The sequence below is a fragment of the Clupea harengus genome, chromosome 9, assembly GCF_900700415.2.
Source record: "Clupea harengus chromosome 9, Ch_v2.0.2, whole genome shotgun sequence".
Classification (NCBI taxonomy): Eukaryota; Metazoa; Chordata; class Actinopteri; order Clupeiformes; family Clupeidae; genus Clupea; species Clupea harengus.
The window spans coordinates 29,460,898-29,481,727 of NC_045160.1; the positions used below are offsets into that span (position 1 = coordinate 29,460,898).

Consider the following 20,830-nt stretch of genomic DNA (forward strand, 5'->3'; position numbering starts at 1 on the left):
GATAAAGATGTCTTTGCCACGCAGATTTGCTAGCAGATAACAGCCTTATTTCCCTCTGTGGGATGTTGCTTTGATGATGAAGATGATGGTGGTGGTGGTGGTAACGATGATGTTCTATGATGATGTTTATCTGTAACTGTTGTTGTCTGTCTGTTGTTGATATAGATGGACACCAGAGGAGACAAAACTCAGATCCACTCTTCAGATGAAGTTTCCTTGAATTATTTAAAATCAATAATATTCCATTAATTTGGATAAAATGTTATTGTAGGCAAAAATAGGATTTAGTTCATTTTGACCGTAGTGATTTTCTTACTTTTACCTATACTGCTAATAACATTGTGTTGGTGTGTTTGTGTGTGTGTGTGGGTGAATGAGTGTGTGTGCGTCTTTGTTTTTGTGTGCCTGTGTGTATGTGTGTGTGTGTTTGTTTGTTTGTGTGTGCCTGAAACACAGCTCCATCCAGCAGAAGAGATCACACTCCCCCGTACCGAGCTGTGTGTCCATGAAGAGTGACCAGTCCATGGGTCATCCACTTCTATTTGCAGAAGGAGGTGTTCCTGCTGGTCAGAGGTGAGTAGTAATGAGGACTTTCCACAGGAAATACAATCATCCACACAGTCATTTGAAGTGTAAAAGTTTACCAAATGTGTTTTACTTGTTTTTTTGTTCTAGATATTTATATGAGATGGGAAGTTATAGATATTTCTTAAATATCTAGTTTATAGTATCTAGATATTAAAGGAGACGGACAAAATCCATTCACTGATGTGATTGATTGATGAGGATGTTAGCCTTCATATTGTCACAAGCCTAAGCCCCCCTAAGGGTGAAATGCTAGAACTGATCTTGAGAACCATTTCAGTACATTTTGTAGGTTTTTCAAAATGTAGTAGTGATCATTGCAGTACCACTATGTTGTCAGAAGGTGGCAGTATAAGACAGACCAGAGGCTGACCTGTCATGTCTGACTTTGCTGTTCAAATCAAAATGGCTTCATAAGTAAATGAATATAGTTAAAGAAAGATCTTCAAAATGACACTGTGGAAATATTTTAAATCAAATAGATATTATCCATTAAATCAGTGGGATTTTCACCTTTTGTGTTTTTTGTGTCTTTTGTGTTTTTTGTTTTGTTTTACACACACTTCAGATGTGTGTGCATGTGTGCGAGCGTGTGTGTCCACGTGTGTGTGTGTGTGTGTGTGTGTGTGTGTGTGTGTGTGTGTGTGTGTGTGTGTGTGAAATGCAGATCTTTTACTCCTCATTCATGCTAGTTGAACCATTTCAGTAAATTCCTCTGGTATATAACAATTCTGTCCAAACCAGTTTTCCAAGACTTTAAAAAAGATGACGAAATGTTTCCAACTTATTGAATTAAAATGATTACATCTTGAAATATGGAATATAGTAAACAATAATTAGAGAGGATTCCCACTCTTAAAGACACACACACTCAAAGAGAAACAGCAGCAGGGAAAGAGAAAGAAGAAAGACAAAGAGAGACTTAAACACTCTAAAGTGCTTGGTTTTATACCTAAAGACACCAGCCAATCCACTAAAATACATTCTGCCAGGCAGAGGTGACGGTGGGAATTGTCAAATTATACATTTCTGTGCAGAGGGGGAACAAGTCAGTAAAGTGACAATGATAATCTGGAGCGACAAGCACAAATCCAGCAGCCCTCCTGTGTCAGCAGGTGAAATGTAGTGAGAGTGAGAGAGAACGACAGCAGAGGAAATATGAAGCAAGTCAATTCATCAGCAATCACATGAGAGAAGAGCATTAGGGGGACACAGTGCTGAGGGTAGTTTATATAAACCTCTTCAGACAGAGTGGCAGTTATATAGACTACATTAGGGGGAAACTCTTCAGACAGAGTGGCAGTTATATAGACTACATTAGGGGGAAACTCTTCAGACAGAGTGACAGTTATATAGACTACATTAGGGGGAAACTCTTCAGACAGAGTGGCAGTTATATAGACTACATTCCTGCTTTACTGATAGTGCTGTGCAGACACTAAAGTTAAACTGATATTACAGTAAACAAGTTATTTAATATTTGTTCTTGTTTTCACACACAGAGACCAACCTGGTCCGGTAAATGTGGAAATGCAGCAGATCCACAAATCCCATCTTCAGAAGAAGTTTAAGTGTCTGACTGAGGGAATCACAAAGCAGGGAAACCCCACACCCCTCAGTAAGATCTACACAGAGCTCTACATCACAGAGGGGGGAGGAGAAGAGGTCGAGTATGAACATGAGGTCAGACAGATAGAGAGAGCATCCTGGAGAGAAGCAGCACGAGGCAGGCCAATCAACTGCAGTGACGTCTTTAAACCCTTATCTGGACAAGAAAAACCCATCAGAAGAGTGCTGACAAAGGGAGTGGCTGGCATTGGAAAAACAGTCTCTGTGCAGAAGTTCATTCTGGACTGGGCTAAAGGGAAAGAGAATCAAGATATCCACTTCATATTTCCTCTGCCTTTCCGAGAGCTGAACCTGATGAAGGAGAAAAAACTCAGTCTGGTGGAGCTTATTCAGCACTTTTTCCCTGAAATTACAGATCCAAGATTCTTCTCTGGTTTAGAGCATGTCATGTTCATCTTTGATGGTCTGGATGAGTGTCGACTTCCTCTAGATTTCAACTCCAACCCGAGGTGTTGTGATGTGAAAGAGCAAGTCTCAGTGGACGTGCTGCTGACAAACCTCATCAAGAGGAATCTGCTTCCCTCTGCTCTCCTCTGGGTCACCACCCGACCAGCAGCAGCAAATCAGATCCCACCTGAGTGTGTGGACCAGGTGACAGAAATAAGGGGATTCAAGGACTCACAGAAAGAAGAGTACCTCAGGAAGAGAATCAGTGATGAGAACCTGGCCAGCAGAACCATCACAAACTTGAAGTCATCCAGAAGCCTCTACATCATGTGCCACATTCCAGTCTTCTGCTGGATTGTCGCCACTGTTGTAGAGAGAATGTTGAGTGAAACAGGGAGAGGAGAGATCCCCAGGACTCTGACTCAAATGTACACACACTTCCTGATCGTTCAGACAAGCACCAAAAAAGAAAAGTACCCAGAGGGAAAAGAGACAGACGAAAAGATGATTATCAGACTGGGGAAACTGGCTTTCCAACAGCTGGAGAAGGACAATTTGATCTTCTATGAGGAAGACCTGAGAGAGTGTGGCATTGATGTCACAGAATCATCAGTGTACTCAGGAGTGTGTACTCAGATATTCAGAAAGGAGGCTGGGCTGTACCAGGGGAAGATTTGGTTGAGCTTTGTCCATCTGAGCATTCAGGAGTTTCTTGCAGCTTTATTTGTAATCCTGTGCTTCAGCAAAAGAGAGATAAACATGCCTGGCCAACAGCAAACCTCTCAGCTCTCTGCTCTGTTCAGAGCTGCAACTCTTCATGACCTACACAAGACTGCAGTGAAACTGGCCTTACAGAGGAAGAATGGACATCTGGACCTTTTCCTCCGCTTCCTTCTGGGCCTCTCGCTGGAGTCCAATCAGAAGCTCTTAAGACGCCTACTGCCCCAGACAACAATCCAATCAGAGAGCTCAGAGCAAACAATCCAGTATATTAAACAAAGGATCAGTCAAAATAAAAAGTCAGACAGAAGGATCAACCTGTTCAACTGTCTGAATGAGCTGAATCACCATGCTGTAGTGGAGGTCATTAACAGGAGCTCAGGAACTCTGTACGTGGTCATGCTCTTACCAGGAGAGTGGAGGACAAGGAGATTGAAGTTTGAGATTTCAGAAGAGCACCGGGGTGAGTTTGACCTGCAGAAGTACATAAACACACCAGAGGAGGATCTGACTGAACTCCTCAGTCCAGATGATGTTCTTCAGAAGCTGATGCCAGTGGTCAAAACATCCACATCAGCTTTGTAAGTAAACCTGTAATCTGTGACTGTGTGTGTGTGTGTTTATATGTGTGGGTGGGTCCATGCCTGTGTCTGTGTGTGTGTGTGTGTGTGTGTGTATTTGGATGGGGGAGGGGTATGCTGTGTTGCATGAAGTAGAGTGTGTGTGTGAGTGAATGTGTGTGTGGCATCCTATGATGTGTAAAAGATGGTGTGTGTGTGTGTGTGTTTGTTGAACACTATGACAGATGAAATACAAGTGTGTTTCTCACCATTTCATGTGTGCTGGAGTAAGGTGTGTGTGTGTGTTTGTGTGTGTTTCACCCTTTGATGCTTGTGTTGGTGTGTGTGTATGTGTGGGTGGTGCACCCGTTGACGTTAGTATGTGTGTGTTGTCCATGTTATGGTATGTAGATGTAATAATTGTAAACTGAAATGCTCCATCTCTCACCATTAGGGCATTAGGGGTGTATACCAGTGTTTCCCAAACTTTATACTGTCCCCTGTCCCTAGACTTGGAAGAGCAACCTGGGTTACTGTCGCCGACAGGTGCATCCTCGATTGTAGGCCTTCTACTAGTAGTAGCGGTTGGTGTCTCTCTGGACCGGGGATTAACTCTTTATAACCATTTACCCATTTTCGTGCAGCAATAGGAGTGAGCTCCCGCTTCTCTACACAGGGCATCAGCGAGTGGAATTCTGACGAGGGAGCTAATCGTTGTGCCTATGTTTTGACTTACCTACCTGTAGCTATTTTTGGCAGTGTAATTACTTTGCTGAACACTACAATGTATACATGAGTGTATTTTTGGCATTGCGACTAGGCTATTCAGACTATTTAAGATGTCATGTCTATTTATAGGTCAGTTTGAAAATGTAATTGGCTGTTTCACTTTGAAAATGCAAATCACATTTTTTCCCCCACGTACCCCCTACGTCCCCAGTTTGGGAAACACTGTACTATACAACAAGGTTATTATAGTTTTGCATTTTTCACTAGTTTTTATTTTAATTTCGTTTTGACTTTCTGTTTTCAATTTCAGTTTAGTTTTAATTTGTTTTTAAAGCGGGTTTGCTAGTTTAGTTTAGTTTTAATTTTTTGAAAATGCTTAGTTTCAGTTTAGTTTTTATTAGTTTCAGTATTAGTTTTAGTCTTTACCGCGGAATGCAACAGACCAGGGGGAAGCTTCATTTTTTGCTTGCAAAACAAAACGATCAAAATTAATAGTAGATACAAGCTATAATAAACAATAAGTAATAAAAACTCAACAAAAGATACCATTTAAAAAAATGTATTCACAGATGAACAGCCATCCACAAAAGACAACTATGAAAGATGTGTGTCAGTCAGAATTGGCACATGTCCTGTTCAAACAGACAGGAGACAGCGAGATGGTGAGGCAGCGACCAGCTGTGACTCATCTCAGATTGCGCAATCCCTCACAAACTGGGTTGAGCGCATGCGTAGAACCTATCTAGTCTTGCTGATATGACGTAAAACCGCAGTGAAAAAGCACGGAGGGGAGGCAAACAGTACCTCTGCTTCAATGAAGGGAGCGTGCGAGAGCCCACCGGTCGGGTTTATGCTTGGTTTGCCGTTGACATTGACTGCGAAAATGGAAGATTCTATAGCTAAGCTAAAACATTTCTCAAAACTGGACTTTCAATCAAAACTTGAAGTGATCAATAATGGGAGACCAATGCCGTAGCTAAAAGGTATGCTTCAAACGACGGGACAGAAGATAACTCGATCGACTTCTCACATTCAAAGTCAAATTGCTTTGAAATTATTTGGAACCTCAAGAATAGATTTCATTTTGGACGTACAGCGGAGACTAAATATTAGCAAGGGGGAGGGGGAGGCTTCTCACCCCTCATTTGCTAACATTACATTGATATCAGAGTAAGCCCTTGCTCGGTTGATTTCCCATTATTTCTCTTGGGATTGTTTAATGTCTATGTGAAGCCATTTAACATCACTCAAGTGGTTGGGATCACTTTGAACCCAAGACTCCTTTTTATTGGTGAGCTGATTTTGAGAAATTAAACTTAAATTGCAGCTAAAGTTGTGTTGCCTGTTGTGGTTATCTAGTTGCTACGCTAGCTAATTAGCTAGCTAAGGACACTTCATAACCTTAAACGATTTAAATGGAAGAGTTAAATTTGCATGAAATGATAGCTAGTTATCTAGCTGATGTTATAGTCTCCTCGATGTAACTCTTAAATTATAATGGGAAAAGGTAGAAACCCTCAGGGTGCTTGTGCAACTTCGTATGAAAGAGTTCATATTCACGAGTGGATAATCACACAAAATAACACGAGTTTATCACAAGCTAGCAGCTGCCAACTGTATGTAGCTACCTCACCTATGTGTGTGTAAAGAATGCTGATATGAAAAACAACCAGTAGTCAATGTGCAAGCTGCCAATTGAATGGTGATTTAAGATACTGTATTGGGTTTATATTAGTGCTGTCAAACGATTAAAATATTTAATCGCGATTAATCGCAAATTTTTATCTATTCTAAATGTCCCTTCATTTATTTATTTTTTCCATCATTTTATTTTTATTTTAATGCCCTTATCAACATGGAAAAGTGGATTGGCTTGCTTTATGCAAATGTTTTATTTTATTGAAAACCAACATTGTCAAACAGGGCGGTACAAAATAAAATTATAAAGTGCACATTTCAGGTAAACAAGGACTCAGCCTATAGTGCAGTTAAACCATGGCTTAATATTTTCTTTTTTTCAAGTTTGCTGGGAACATAGCAGTCAGGCCTCTTATTTCAGAAACAATGAACCGTAACAGTTAGGTTACCAATAAAAGGTAAGCCTACTTCTTCTTTGCTTTCAGCCAGCTGCCTGTTGACATTTTCAGACAACAGTGAAGCTCGCTTATTTTGCACAACAAAACTTTTAAAATTAAACTTTCCATTCAGAAGCTTTTTGTCATCCATTTCGCCGTATCGCGCTCACCATTCAGTCAAACCGTAACGTTAGCCTACTACACAGTTTGCGAGGCCAAAAAGAATGTTAATCTAAAAAATAAAAAATAAATAAATAAAAAAATCGCGTTAATCTCGCGATAAAAAAATGAACGCGTTAAACTGACAGCACTAGTTTATATATTTGTAAATATGACTCTGAAAGACCCAGTGCCTCACCAGCCACAAACACAGCATGTTACTGTTCGAAGTAATCCCAAATAGGACTCTGTCGCTTTCTCACGACTTTTGCCGCCATGATACCAGGCGAGGGGCGTGTACTAAAAGTGGTACAACGAAAGATAGACTTAGGCTATGTATGAAATACATTTTCATCTATGAAGTACATTGACAAAGACGAAAACTAAAGACATTTTCTCTATAATTCTATTTTATTTTAGTTAGTTTTGTAAAGACACAATACCATTTCAGTTAGTTATCGTTTTTTTATACAGCCTAGTTTTTATTTTTATTTTAGTTAACGAAAAAATTATTCACACCTAGTTTTCCTTTTTTTCGTTAGTTTTCGTTAACGATAATAACCTTGCTATACAACACTACACTACACTGACACATCATACACATCATATTACACTACACTACACTATGATGATACATCATACTACACTACACTACACTATGCTGATACATCATATTACACTACACTACACTACACTACACTGACACATCATACACATCATATTACACTACACTACATTACACTATGATGATACATCATACTACACTACGCTATGCTCATACATCATATTACACTACACTACACTATGCTGATACATCATATTACACTACACTACACTATGCTGATACATCATATTACACTACACTACCCTACACTACACTATGCTGATACATCATATTACACTACACTACACTATGCTGATACATCATATTACACTACACTATGCTGATACATCATATTACACTACACTACACTATACTGATACAAAATGCACATACAAGTTAAACTGATTTTAGTTACTTGTTACACTATCATAATCCTTTATTTACTCTTGTAACCTTATATCCTGCCACGCTGCTAACTTCGTTATTGGAGCACATGCAAGTTGTTAAGTAGCCATATGTTGAAAACATTCATTTTAGTGATTTTCCACCTCCTTCCACCTCCTGTTTCCTGTATAAGGTGCACTATGCTATACAAACTGCACACACAATATTCAAGTTAAACTGGCTTTAGTTACTTCTCTTACAAAGTGAAGACCATTGCGTGTGAGAGCTGTGCATTTCTCAATGTGTGTGAGCTGTGACTTTGCCTGTCTGTGTCTATTTTTGACGTTAGTTGCAGTTGCAGGATTTAACAAAGGACTCGATGGAATCCGGATCTTAATGGTAGATTGTCGGTTTATTCTGTGTATTCTGTGCAACAGACCTGAAGCACACACAACACACTACGATGGAGAGAGAGAAGGAGGGATGGTTAGGACATAGTGTAGTGGCTCTTTTGTGTTGGTCTGGTTGGCTGTCATGTTTCCTCAATTTCCCAGAATCACTCCTCACTCCATTCTCTCACCCTTCGGCATCATGATCTCTATGATGTTCTTATCTTATGATGTTCTTCTCTTAGTACAGCATAGAAGTTACATTTCAGTTGTAGGAAGGTAGAATACACAACTTAACATAATAGGTCTGTCTGGGGGTCTGGTTCAAGGTGTAAGGTGGGGCGTGTTAGGAAGCGAAGGGGGAAGGAATTCACATGAGTTGCAACTACTTTGAAAGTATATGAGAAACACCAATATTCTTCAGGTAGGAGCAACTAGGAGCAAGACCTAGGGCCTAGGTTACCAGATGTCCCATCTTCGATGGCTTGCCTGCAGACAAATCCACAACGCTGGCAGAGGTGTTACCAAGAGCCCCAGATGAGGAGAGATGAAGCCATGTGACAACTGAGGGAGTTTCTCACTGCAATGTGACCCCGCCAATCAGCCAGTCGAGAACCATGGACGTTGTAGGGCCCTTGGAGAGCTACAGATACATCTTGGTGGCAGGGTTACCATCAAGTACAACTGAGAACAGCTAAGATGAAAACTTTTATATGTGTGTGTGTATGGTGTCCTGTTTGTGAAGTCTGGTATGTGTGTGAAGAACCTGGTGATTGGTCAAGTGTGGTATGCATGTGTTTTTTGGATCACCCTACAGTGAGTGTGTGTGTGTTGGTGTGGGTGATACAGTCTAATGACTGAGGTTTGGTTTGTGTTTGAGAAGAACTAAGATGAATTGTGTGTGTGTGTGGTGTCCTGTTTGTGGACTGAAGTCTGGTATGTGTGGAGAACCCTGTGGTGGGTCAAGTGTGTGTGTTTGTGTCACCCTGCAAGGAGTGTGTGTGTTTGTCGGTGGGTGTGTGAGAGACAGTGAGGTATAACTGAGGTAGTGTGTGTGTCTTTGGGTCCCACTGTAATGAGTGTGTGTTTTGGTGTGTGTGGTACAGTGTACTGAGTGAGGTACAGTGTGGGTGTGTTTTGATCACCCTGCAGTGAATGTGTTTTGGTGTGTTTGATGCAGTGTCATTTCTGAGGTACAGTGTGTGTGTTTGTGTGTGTGTGTATTTTGGTCACCCTGCAGTGAGTGTGTGTGCGAGAGAGATCCAGGATAATGAGTGAGGTACTGTCTGTGTGTGTGTGTTTGGGTCAGGTTTGTTATGTGTGTGTTTGTATTAGTAAAGGGACTGCACACGTGTGTGTGTGTGTGTCTGTTGGTGTGATTTAATGTTGCCTGGTGTATTGATACTAGAAAGGTACCGCAGAACCCTCACGTTAAAAATGAGATGATTTTGCATATTTTTAGTATTGATACTTCATTAAAATAGCGCGCAATCAGAATGCACTCACTGTTCTGCTCCCTGTCAGGCTGCATGCACGCATGTATAGTATAATAATAATCAGTACAGGTCGTGTTTGTTGCAGAAGGCCCTTTTTTAAGGATAGGTTAGCTGAAGGGATATCAAATGGCCCTATTGCATGTAGCCTCGTTTAAGACGTTGATCTAGCTTTCAATTTGGCTGCAAGAACATAGCCCAATTCATTGTCAAAATTAAACTACAGAGAGAAAATGCTATACATGCAAAATAACCTACAGTTTCACTAATGTGGCCTATATGGTCATTAGGTCAGAATGCACACAAAAGTGCACCGAATGAAACATAATTGATGCAATAGGCTACATGCTGGTGGAGCCTGAGGGTGGATCTTGAGCTAATTCTTTTTTATTTTAGTTAAGGAAAAATGATTATTCCATGAATTAAGATAAAATATGAAGTGATAATATCACTCAATATGCAAGTAAATTAAGCATGGTTTATCCACCCACTCCCATAGACAGTCAAGCAGAGGCCAGCAGCAGCAACACAGAGACAGTTCCCTTCCAGCTGTGTTTGAAAGCCAGCGGAAATATGAGAAGGGTCAAAAGATGCGAAGAGGTTAAACAGAGCAGTGGCTGAGTTCATCTGTACTGATCAGGTGCCAATATACACAGTCGAAAAAACTGGATTTAGGAATATTTTGCATGCGTTGGACAGGATATACGATATGCCAGTTAATGCCAATTATTTCATTGCATCATCAATATCTTGTTGTAGGCTGATACTAATATTAATGCCATTCGTTAAGTGTTCAAAAAGCTGGGCTTGAACAAGCTGGTAAAAAAGGAACCATACAGATGTTTTATTTATTACTATTATAGATAAATATGCCAGTATTGTATTTGTGGTATCATATCGTATTTGTGGTATTGTATCGTATTTGTGGTATCATATCGTAAGTATCAGGTATCATGATGTTTATGGCAGGTATTTTATCAAAATCATAATTTTGGTATCGTGACAACACTAGTGTGATTCACTGTGATGAGGAAGTATGATGTGTGTGTTTTATAGGTAGAAGTGTGTGAGTGTAATAATCAGATGTGTCATTATGTTTCTCCCAGGCTGAAGGGTTGTTCCCTCACAGAGAAGAGCTGTGCTGCTTTAGCATCAGCTGCCAGTTTGAAGGAGCTGAACCTGAGTAACAATGATCTTCGTGATGCAGGAGTTCAGCATCTCTCAGACCTCCTCAAGAATCCCCACTGCAAACTGGAGAAACTATGGTGAATAGTAACACACTACAACTAGGGTTGGGTACCATATTGGCACCGGTTCCTATTCGACCGGTGCCTACCAGACCGAACCGCAACGCAGATTTCGGTGCTTCCTTTCGGTGCCTGCGCCGATTGAAATACTGCCACTGGTGGCCAAGACCGGACGTTACATCCAATATAAGCATCACCTCACTTGCGCTAGTAAACGTTACACTACTCTGATGACTCCGTCCTGGCAGCAGGTAACGATAGCCTACCATTTGTATAGCTACAGTAGCTAGCTAGCCATCAACCTTTTAACAAAGAAAATGCCAAAAGGTAAACGGTCAAAAGTGTGGCTGTATTTCGCACAAAAAGATTCAAACAATGCGACGTGCAGCGAATGCAACAAAACAATTGCGTGTAAAGAGGGGAACACATCAAATCTCATGAAACATCTGGCAACGCATAACATCCACTTGAAAGCAAGCAGCATACGCAAGCAGCTATCGTTGTCTGACAGGACTAGAGCTAACGTAACATTCATCTTACTGGCGCTAGGCCATCAATGCTGATATTTTATTGCAAAATAGTCACCTGCCAAAGTGTTGGGTGGCTTCCGAAACTTACACATCAAATGCAAAATCTACACGTATTTGGCGCTTGGTAGATGTTAATTTCGGACCTTGAGGGTAGCCTACCTATATAATTTTCCTTGGTAGCCTATTGGGAAATGAGTGCATACAAAGTAGCCTACTGATATAGTAAATGAAAAAATTATTCATAATTATTGTATAGTTGTATATTGCAATAATAATAATGGACCTCATTATCGAAGGCCAGTTAAGAAGAAATTTCCACTTACGAAGTTTGCGGGACAATTCTGGCATTCATGAACGTTTTTTTAGTCTGGTAATCATACATCTTGAACTGTAAGTTACCATTTTGAAACTTCCGTATATGATAAAGATCTTTTCACATCAGATTTGCTCATATAGGCCGTTATAAAAACGGTTTTGAACAATGGTCTGATGCAAATAGATTAAACAGTGACAGATTAAAGTGTGGCTTGTTAATGTCATCAATTTCCTAACCAGCTTCACAACCTCTCCCTCACTATATTACTTTTTTGCTCGAGCAATAATCCATGCCACCTGATACGATGTCAACGTGACTGTTTCAGAGTACTTCCTGAATTTTCAAAAAGCTGAGTCTGTTTCTCTGACTGACGTTTCAAAGTATTTACCGTGTGCTTGCGTAGCTCTGTGCCTTTAGGAAACTTCTGGGCTATGTTAGCATGGTGTGTGGAGGAATAGCACTCTAAGTTTGAGGCTTTAAAATGTGACAGTGACGACTGGCATATTAAGCAGAGGGGTCTTCCATTTTGCTCCACATCGCACACTTCGCCATAACCCTTGTTTGTGTAAGTTACCGTTTTGAAACTTCTGTCTATAATAAAAATCTTTTCACGTCAGATTTGCTCATATAGGCTATTGCTGGCCCTTTTAAAAAACGGTTTTGAACAATGGTCTGATGGAAATAGATTAACAAGTGTGGCTTGTTAATGTCATCCCATTACTAACCAACTTCTTAACAACATCGATTTAGTTTATGTTGTTGCTCTTATGAAGTGATGGAGTGGGGTTAATCAGGATTCAGGCTGAGGTTGCGAGGTGTTCACGTGGGGCAATTACATCATCAGGTTAGAAAGTTTGCGGATCGGGGTTTACACGGGCGGATTCGAATCTACTCACTTTGGAACCCCGATTCAAATATATGCGGATTCAGTGACCCAATCCACCCGGTTCGTAAACGAAAGGGCGATATGTAGACATTTCTCTCCAGATTCAGGCAATCTAGCGTTTGTGTAAACAGGGCCAAGCAGCATATTTCTGCAAAAGAATTGCTGAAGTTTGAAGCTGTAGTGTGTGTACAGAGTGTGTGTGTGTGTTTTGTATTTATTTATATTTATTTAAGTATACTGTATACTGTTGTTAACAGTAAATATATTGTTCATAGTTTGAAGTTAAAATTTGAAGCTGTAGTTTGAAGCCATTTATTTATAATTATAGTATACTTTAAACAGTTAATATATTGTTCAATTTGAAGAAAAAAAAAACCCAAACGATACCCATCCCTAACTACAACAGACCTGTGAATGTGTGGAGTACATGTGTACATGGAGATTTTAGTTTTTTGTGTGTGTGTGTATGTGGTGTCCTCTGCGGAGTGAAGTTTGGTGTGTGTGTTTTGGGTCACCCTGCAATGAGTGTGTGTGATACAGTGTGATGGGTTAAGTGTGTGTGTGTATTTGTTTGGCTCACACCGCAATGATTGTGTGTGTATGTTTGTGTGTGTGTGATACAGTGTACTGAATGAGGTACAGTGTGGGGGTATGTGTTTTGGTCACCCTGCAGTGACTGTGTGTTGATGTGTTTGATGCAGTGTAATTTCTGGGGTACAGTGTGTGTGTTTGTGTGTGTGTGTGTGTATTTAGGTCACCCTGCAGTGAGTGTGTGTGTGTGTGTCTGTTGGTGCAATTCACTATGATGAGGTAGTATGGTGTGTGTGTTGTATAGGTAAAAGTATGTGAGTGTAATAATCAGATGTTTCATTATGTTTCTCCCAGGCTGTGGCGTTGTTCCCTCACAGAGAAGAGCTGTGCTGCTTTAGCATCCGCTGCCAGATCAACCTCCTGCAGTTTGAAGGAATTGCACCTGGGATGTAATGATATACATGATGCAGGAGTTCAGCATCTCTCAGACCTCCTGAAGAATCCCCACTGCAAACTGGAGACACTAGAGTGAGTGTTAATTCACAACAACAGGTCTGTGTGTGTCTGTGTGTGTGTGTGGGGGGGGGGAGTACATGGGGATGTTTTTTGTGTACACTGTATTAAACACATTTATGTGGTGTCCTCTTTGGAGTGAAGTTTGGTGTGTGTGTTTGGAGAATCCTGTGATTGGGCAAGTGTGGTGTGTGTGTTTTGGTCCACCCTGCAGTGAGTGTGTGTGTGTTGGTGATACAGTCTAATGACTGTGGTACGGTATGTGTTTGGGTCTCCCTGCAATGTGTGTGTGTGTGATACAGTGTACTGGGTTTGTGTATTTTGGTCACCCTGCAGTGAATGTATGTTGATGTGTTTGATGCAGTGTAATTTCTGGGGTACAGTGTGTGTGTGTGTGTGGCACACTTTTCGTTTGTGTGTGTTTGTGTATGCAGTGTCCTTTGGAGTGAAGTCTGGTATCTGTGGAGAACCCTGTGATAGTCAAGTGTGTGTGTGTGTGTGTTTGTCATTGACTGTGTGTGAATTTGTTGGTGTGTGTGTGTGTGAGACAGTGAAATGACTGAGGTAGTGTGTGTGTTTTTTAATAAGTGTGTGTATTTGTTGGAGGGTGTGTGAGATACAGTGAAATGACTGAGGTAGTGTTTTTGGGTCACACTTTAATGAGTGTGTGTCTTGGTGTGTGTTTGGGTCCCACTGTAATGAGTGTGTGTGTTTTAATACAGTGTACTGAGTGAGGTACAGTGTCTGTCTGTGTTTTGGTCACCTTGCACTGAATCAGTGTTGTTTTGTTTGATGCAGTGTAATTTCTGAGGTACAGTGTGTGTGTGTGTGTGTGTGTGTATTTTGGTCACCCTGCAGTGAGAAAGTGAGTGTGTGTTTGTCTGTTGGTGTGATTCTCTATGATGAGGAAGTGTGTGTATGTGTCGTATAGGTAGAGGTGTGTGATTGTAATAATCAGATGTATCATTGTGTTTCTCTTAGGTTGTATAAGTGTTCCCTCACAGAGGAGAGCTGTGCTGCTTTAGCATCAGCTGCCAGATCAACCTCCTGCAGTTTGAAGAAGCTGAACCTAAGTAACAATGGTCTTCATGATGCAGGAGTTCAGCATCTCTCAGACCTCCTCAAGAATCCCCACTGCAAACTGGAGACACTGAAGTGAGTGTTAGCACACAACAACAGACCTGTGTGTGTGTGTGTGTGGGGGGGGTTACGTGGGGATGGGTGAACTACGGTGTGTGTTTGGCATTTTTTTTGTGTGTTTGTGTATGTGGTGTCTGTGCTGTCCTCTGAGGAGTGAAATTTGGTGTGTGTGTTTTGAGAATCCTGTGATTGGGTAAGTGTGGTGTGTGTGTTTGTTATGCAGTGAAATTACTGAGGTACTGTTTGTGTGTGTTACAGTGTACTGCGTGAGGTACAGTGTGTGCGTATTTGTTGGTGTGTGTGTGTGAGATACAGTGAAATGATTGAGGTACAGTGTTTGTGTTTGTGTTTGTGTGTGTTTGGGTCCCACTATAACGAATGTGTGTGTGTGTGTGTGTGTGTGTGTGTGTTGGTGTGTGTGAGTCAGTGTACTGAGTGATGTATGGTGTGTGTGTGTTTGTATTAGTAAAGGAACTGCACACGTGTGTTGCCTGTACTGCTTGGTGTGTGTGCTTTTTTGGATCACCCTGCAATGAGTGTATATGTGTGTGTTATACAGTCTCATAACTGAGGTAAAGTGTATGTGTTTGGGTCACCCTGCAATGAGTTGGTGTGTGTACTGAGTGTACTTTGTACTCAGTGAGTGTGTGTGTGTGTGTGTATTTTGGTCACCCTGCAGTGAGTGGGTGTGTCTGTTGGTGTGATTCCCTATGATGAGGAAGTATGGTGTGTGTTGTATAGGTAGAGGTGTGTGAGTGTAATAATCAGATGTGTCATTATGTTTCTCCCAGGCTGTGGCGTTGTTCCCTCACAGAGAAGAGCTGTGCTGCTTTAGCATCCGCTGCCAGATTAACCTCCTGCAGTTTGAAGGAATTGCACCTGGGATGTAATGAGATTCATGATGCAGGAGTTCAGCATCTCTCAGACCTCCTGAAGAATCCCCACTGCAAACTGGAGAAACTAGTGTGAGTGTTATTAGTAAGAGGACTGTACATGTGTGTTGCCTGTACTGCTCAGTATGTGTGTGTGTGTGTGAGGCCACTTTTTGTTTGTGTATGCAGTGTCCTCTGTGGAGTGGCATGTGTGGCAAGTCTGGCATGTGTGGAGAACCCTGTGATGGGTCAAGTGTGTGTGTGTGTGTGTGTATTTTTGTCGCCCTGCAGTGAGTGTGTGTGTGTGTGTGAGAGATGAGTGAGATATTGTGTGTGTGTGTGTGTGTGTGTGTTTGTATTTGTTGGTGTGTGTTTATGTGTGTCATGCAGTCTAATGACTGAGGTACGGTGTCTGTGCTTGGGTCACCCTTCAATAAGTGTGTGTGTGTATTTGTTGGTGGGTGTGTGAGACAGTGAAATTACAGAGGTGTGTGTGTTTGTGTGTGTGTGTTTGGGTCCCACTGCAATGAGTCTGTGTGTTCACGTGTGTGATACAGTATTCTGAAGGAGGTAGAGTCTGTGTGTTTGAGTCACCCTGCACCGAGTGTGTGTGTTATACAGTGTAATGAGTGAGGAACGGGGTATGTGTGTGTGTGTGTGTGTGTGTGTGTGTGGTTCACTGTGATGAGGAAATATGGTGTGTGAGTGTAATAATCAGATGTGTCATTATGTTTCTCCCAGGCTGGAGCATTGTTTCCTCACAGAGAAGAGCTGTGCTGCTTTAGCATCAGCTGCCAGATCAACCTCCTGCAGTTTGAAGCAGCTGGACCTATCTGGCAATGAGATTCATGATGCAGGAGTTCAGCATCTCTCAGACCTCCTCAAGAATCCCCACTGCAAACTGGAAATACTAACGTGAGTGTTAACACACAACAACTGTGTGTGTGTGTGGGGGGGGGTGCACCCTGTGAATTGTAAGTGGGGGGAGGGGTACATGGGGGTAGGTGAACTACGGTGTGTGTGGCACATCTGTTATGTGTTTGTGTGAGTGTATATGGTGTCCTCTGTGGAGTGAATTTTGGTGTGTGTGTTTGCAGAATCCTGCAGTGAGTGTGTGTGTTGGTGTGGGTGATACAGTGTAATAAGTGAGGACTGGTGTGTTTGTATTAGTAAGTGGACTGTACATGTGTGTTGCCTGTACTGGTCAGTATGTGTGTGTGTGTGTGTGTGTGTGTGTGTGTGTGTGTGTGTTTGTATTAGTAAGGGGACTGTACATGTGTGTTGCCTGTACTGGTCAGTGTGTGTGTGTGGCACACTTTTTGTTAGTGTATGCAGTGTGGCAAGTCTGGCATGTGTGAAGAACCCTGTGATGGGTCAAGTGTGTGTGTGTGTGTGTGTGTGTGTGTTTTTGTCGCCCTGCAGTGAGTGTGTGTGTGTGTGTGTGAAAGAGATGAGTGAGGTACTGTCTGTGTGTGTGTGTGTGTGTGTGTGTGTGTGTGTGTGTGTGTGATCTAGGGTAATTAGTGAGGTACTTTGTGTGTGTGTGAGAGTGATAGAGTGTAATGAGTGAGGAATGAGGTGTGTGGCACAGGGGGTCGTAACACATACAATATACTGAGTGAGGTACAGAGTGTGTATGTGTGTGGGTGTGTGTCTTTTGGTCAACCTGCAGTTAATGTGTGTTGGTGTGTTTGATGCAGTGTAATTTCTGAGGTACAGTGTGTGTGTGGAGAACCCTGTGATGGTTCAAGTGTGTGTGTGTGTTTTCAATCACCTCACAAAGAGTGTGTGTTTGTTTGTGTGAGTGTGTGTGAGAGAGAGTGTGTGTGTTCTGTTGTGTGTGATACAGAGTAATGAGTGAGGTACTGTGTGTGTGTGTGTGTGTGTGTGTGTGTGTGTATGTGTGTGTGTGTGTGTGTGTGTTTGTATTAGTTTTGGGGTGGCTGAACTACTGTTTGTGTGTCTGTGTGTGTGTGTGTTAGAGAGAGATTGGCTGTCTTTGTTGGGTAAAATATGGATTATGTGAGGGAAGTACATAGCAACGAGTGAACGACTGTGTGTGTGTGTTGGTTTGTGTGATGCAGGAGTTCAGCATCTCTCAGACGTACTGAAGAATCCCTATTGCAAACTGGAGACACTAATATGAGTGTGAACACATTCATAATTGTCTTCTAGGGTGAATGGTCGTACCTTCAGAAGGGAGAGTCCAGCAGCAGCAGCAGCCTCCACTAGCAGCTCCCACTCCTCAGATGCTGCAGAGCTGCACCTCACAGACAAAACCCAGCAGGATCCAGGAGCACAGCTGCTCTCTGATGACACTCCCAAGTGAGTCTGGTGGACACACACACACACACACACACACACAGAGTGATGAATTATCTACTGATGTTTAATAATTAATGCCTAAGGACATGAAAGACGAACACACACACACCACACAGTCATCAGGAGGAACCCAGAGAGAGCAAGAGGTTACTCTCCTCTGCCTGTGTGTGTGTGTGTGTGTGTGTGTGTGTGTGTGCATATTGTGGGAGCCTGGCCTTGTTACCCTTGACACCGAGGCTAGTGTGATATCTATGTGTATGTATGTGTGTGTGTGTGTGAGAGAAAGAGTGTGTGTGTGTGTGTGTGTGAGAGAGAGAAAGAGTGTGTGTGTGTGTGTGTGTGAGAGAGAGAAAGTGTGTGTGTGTGTGTGAGAGAGAGAGTGTTTGTGTGTGTGAGAGAGAGTGTCAGTGTATATATCTGTATATGTATGTGTGTGTGTGTGTTTGAGAGAGCGAGTGAGTGTGTGTGTGAGAGAGTGAGTGTATATATCTGTATGCGTTTGAGAGAGAGTGTTAGTGTGTGTTAGAGAGAGAGAAAGAGAGAGAGTGAGAGTGAGAGAGTTGATACGTTGCCATTACCCTCCTGGTCAACTGATGAACACATTTGAAAACAGCGATGTCAGTTTTGTGTGAAAAGCAAAGTGTGAAGACTTGTGCCTGTATAATGCAAAAGACTCTGTGTGTGTGTGTGTGTGTGTGAAGACTTGTGCCTGTAGAATAGAGCATGGATCGGCCCGACATTTTCTGTCCGAGCCCGACCCGCGTCCGACAGAGTAGTAACCGAGCCCGTCCCGAGTCCGACAGCTATTAAAATATATTTTTTCCGAACACGAACCGAGCCCGACAGAATCAATTTCTCAACTGTTCATACTAGTGCCACATTTACGTACGTTTTTCATGAGTAGCCTGGCATTATTAAACTCGGGCATCAACAGATAAATGCTCGCTCAAACAAGCGCTGTTAAACGCACAAGCGTGCACAAGAAGGCCAATAAGCATATTGAAATTAAATGATTCACATTGCAAGAACGTGTTGTAAAATGGTGCGGCTCCTTTAAGAGCAGCACGTACAGGGTGGGTGTGCTAGAGAGAGAGAACGGTGATGCTTAAGAATAGTTTGGATGTAGCGATAGGAGCTAAAAACGTATGTGCTGTAGAAGTGTGTGAAGAATAAATCCTCAGAAAGAATACAGTGGGCATTTATTTACTAATCAGCAGCAGATGGAAAGGAAAGGGAATTAACCGCGAAGTTAAAAACATACTAAGTCTCCCCTGCAATCTCCAACTACGGTCAGAGACAGACAGCAGGAAAGGTTAACAAACGGAATGAAATAGCCTACACATTACACACGCTATGTCTTAATAAAACTCACGTTTTATGCTACACCAAAGGAGGCACAACAGACAAGTCTTACCATTGAAGATCACACCAACGTTTGTTATAAAACTAGTCCAACCATCGAGGTTTAATCCATGTTGTTGTGGAGAAAGAGGATTGCATCAATCATATTTCATTAAAACTTCACACTTCTTACATTGGACATATCCAACAGCCTAAATAGAATCCGCATCGACTACTAAGCAGAAATATCTCCATACAGTAGATTTCCCTTCGTTTAGTATCGTTTTAAACTCTCCAGATGACCGTTTCTCTTTAACTTCCTCCGTGATGCCATTTTGCCACCTGTAATCGTGTCGTCACAGCTAGGACATAAGCAAATTCCCGCCACTGGAAGAAGGCTGTTATACTAAATTTGATGTATTTTATTCTCAAAAACGAACTTCTGCATCATGTGAAGCAGACACGTTGACTTCACTATTTATTAAGATATTTTAAATATGGAATGTTCAATACATTATCGCGCTGATGTGTCCGAGCCCGACCCGAGCCCGATTATAATTTCTAAATATTTGTCCGAACCCGGCCCGACCCGTCGGGTATCCATCCTCTACTGTAGAATGCAAAAACTGTGAAGACTGTATGTGTGTGTGTGGGAAGACTGTGTCTTACTTTGTGTGTGTGTGTGTGTATGTGCATGTCTGTCTGGGAGTGAAGACTGTCTTACTTTGCACTGGTTTGAAGTTAATCTAATCAAGCAGGTTCCAAGCATCTAAGAGCATGAATGTTCTAACTTTGGCAAAGATGTAAACAAATCACTGGTTTTATTTATTTGACTAAAAGTGTCTGATCTGCTCTTCAATGGATTGCATGAATCTGGACACAGTTAGAGCCCGCCACAAACACGGCCACAAAGCTTCATGCACGGGTTGAACCTCTTCTGGGGGTGACGGGCTGATGCCACAGGAAAGGAGACTGACCTCCCTGGACCAGCCCTGATGTCTTGATGGATAGTTCTGGGTGCCAGACCCAATCTTTGTCCTTGGAGACCCAGCTCCTGAGCAGCACTGTGAAGGAGGATTGTGCGTGTGTCATCCAAGATGGCGTATGTCTCCATCTTCATATTGCCATTGTACAGGCACACCTTCACCATTTTGAGCAGCACACAACTACTCCTCCTGGCAGGATCCAGGTAGTATGTTACCGGCTGACTGACTCCGGTCTGGTGTTCACCTCATGCAGCACTTCCAGATGTGTCCACTTCTGGCATCTGGCCTTCAGGTAGCACTGCGCTGCTTGGTGATCTCTTCCACACCGCCAGCACCGTTTCCCTGTCTTGATCCAGCTCACCTTCTGGTCCTTTGACAGCGGCTTGAATGCTGTGCACTGGTTGAATAGTGCTGGATGTTGTCGCAGAA

General features: G+C 42.2%; 1 protein-coding gene across 1 annotated transcript in view; it reads left to right on the forward strand.

The window, feature by feature from the left end:
• The first annotated feature begins 439 nt into the window (after positions 1-439).
• The window catches only part of LOC116221774 (protein NLRC3-like), a 22,050-nt gene continuing 1,659 nt past the window's right edge, over positions 440-20,830 (forward strand). Inside the window, exons 1-3 of the mRNA XM_031572945.2 lie at positions 440-573; positions 2,088-3,902; positions 17,925-18,074. Coding sequence (XP_031428805.2) covers positions 506-573; positions 2,088-3,902; positions 17,925-18,074 — 2,033 coding nt within the window. The 5' untranslated portion in view covers positions 440-505. The remainder of the gene's footprint in view (positions 574-2,087; positions 3,903-17,924; positions 18,075-20,830) is intronic.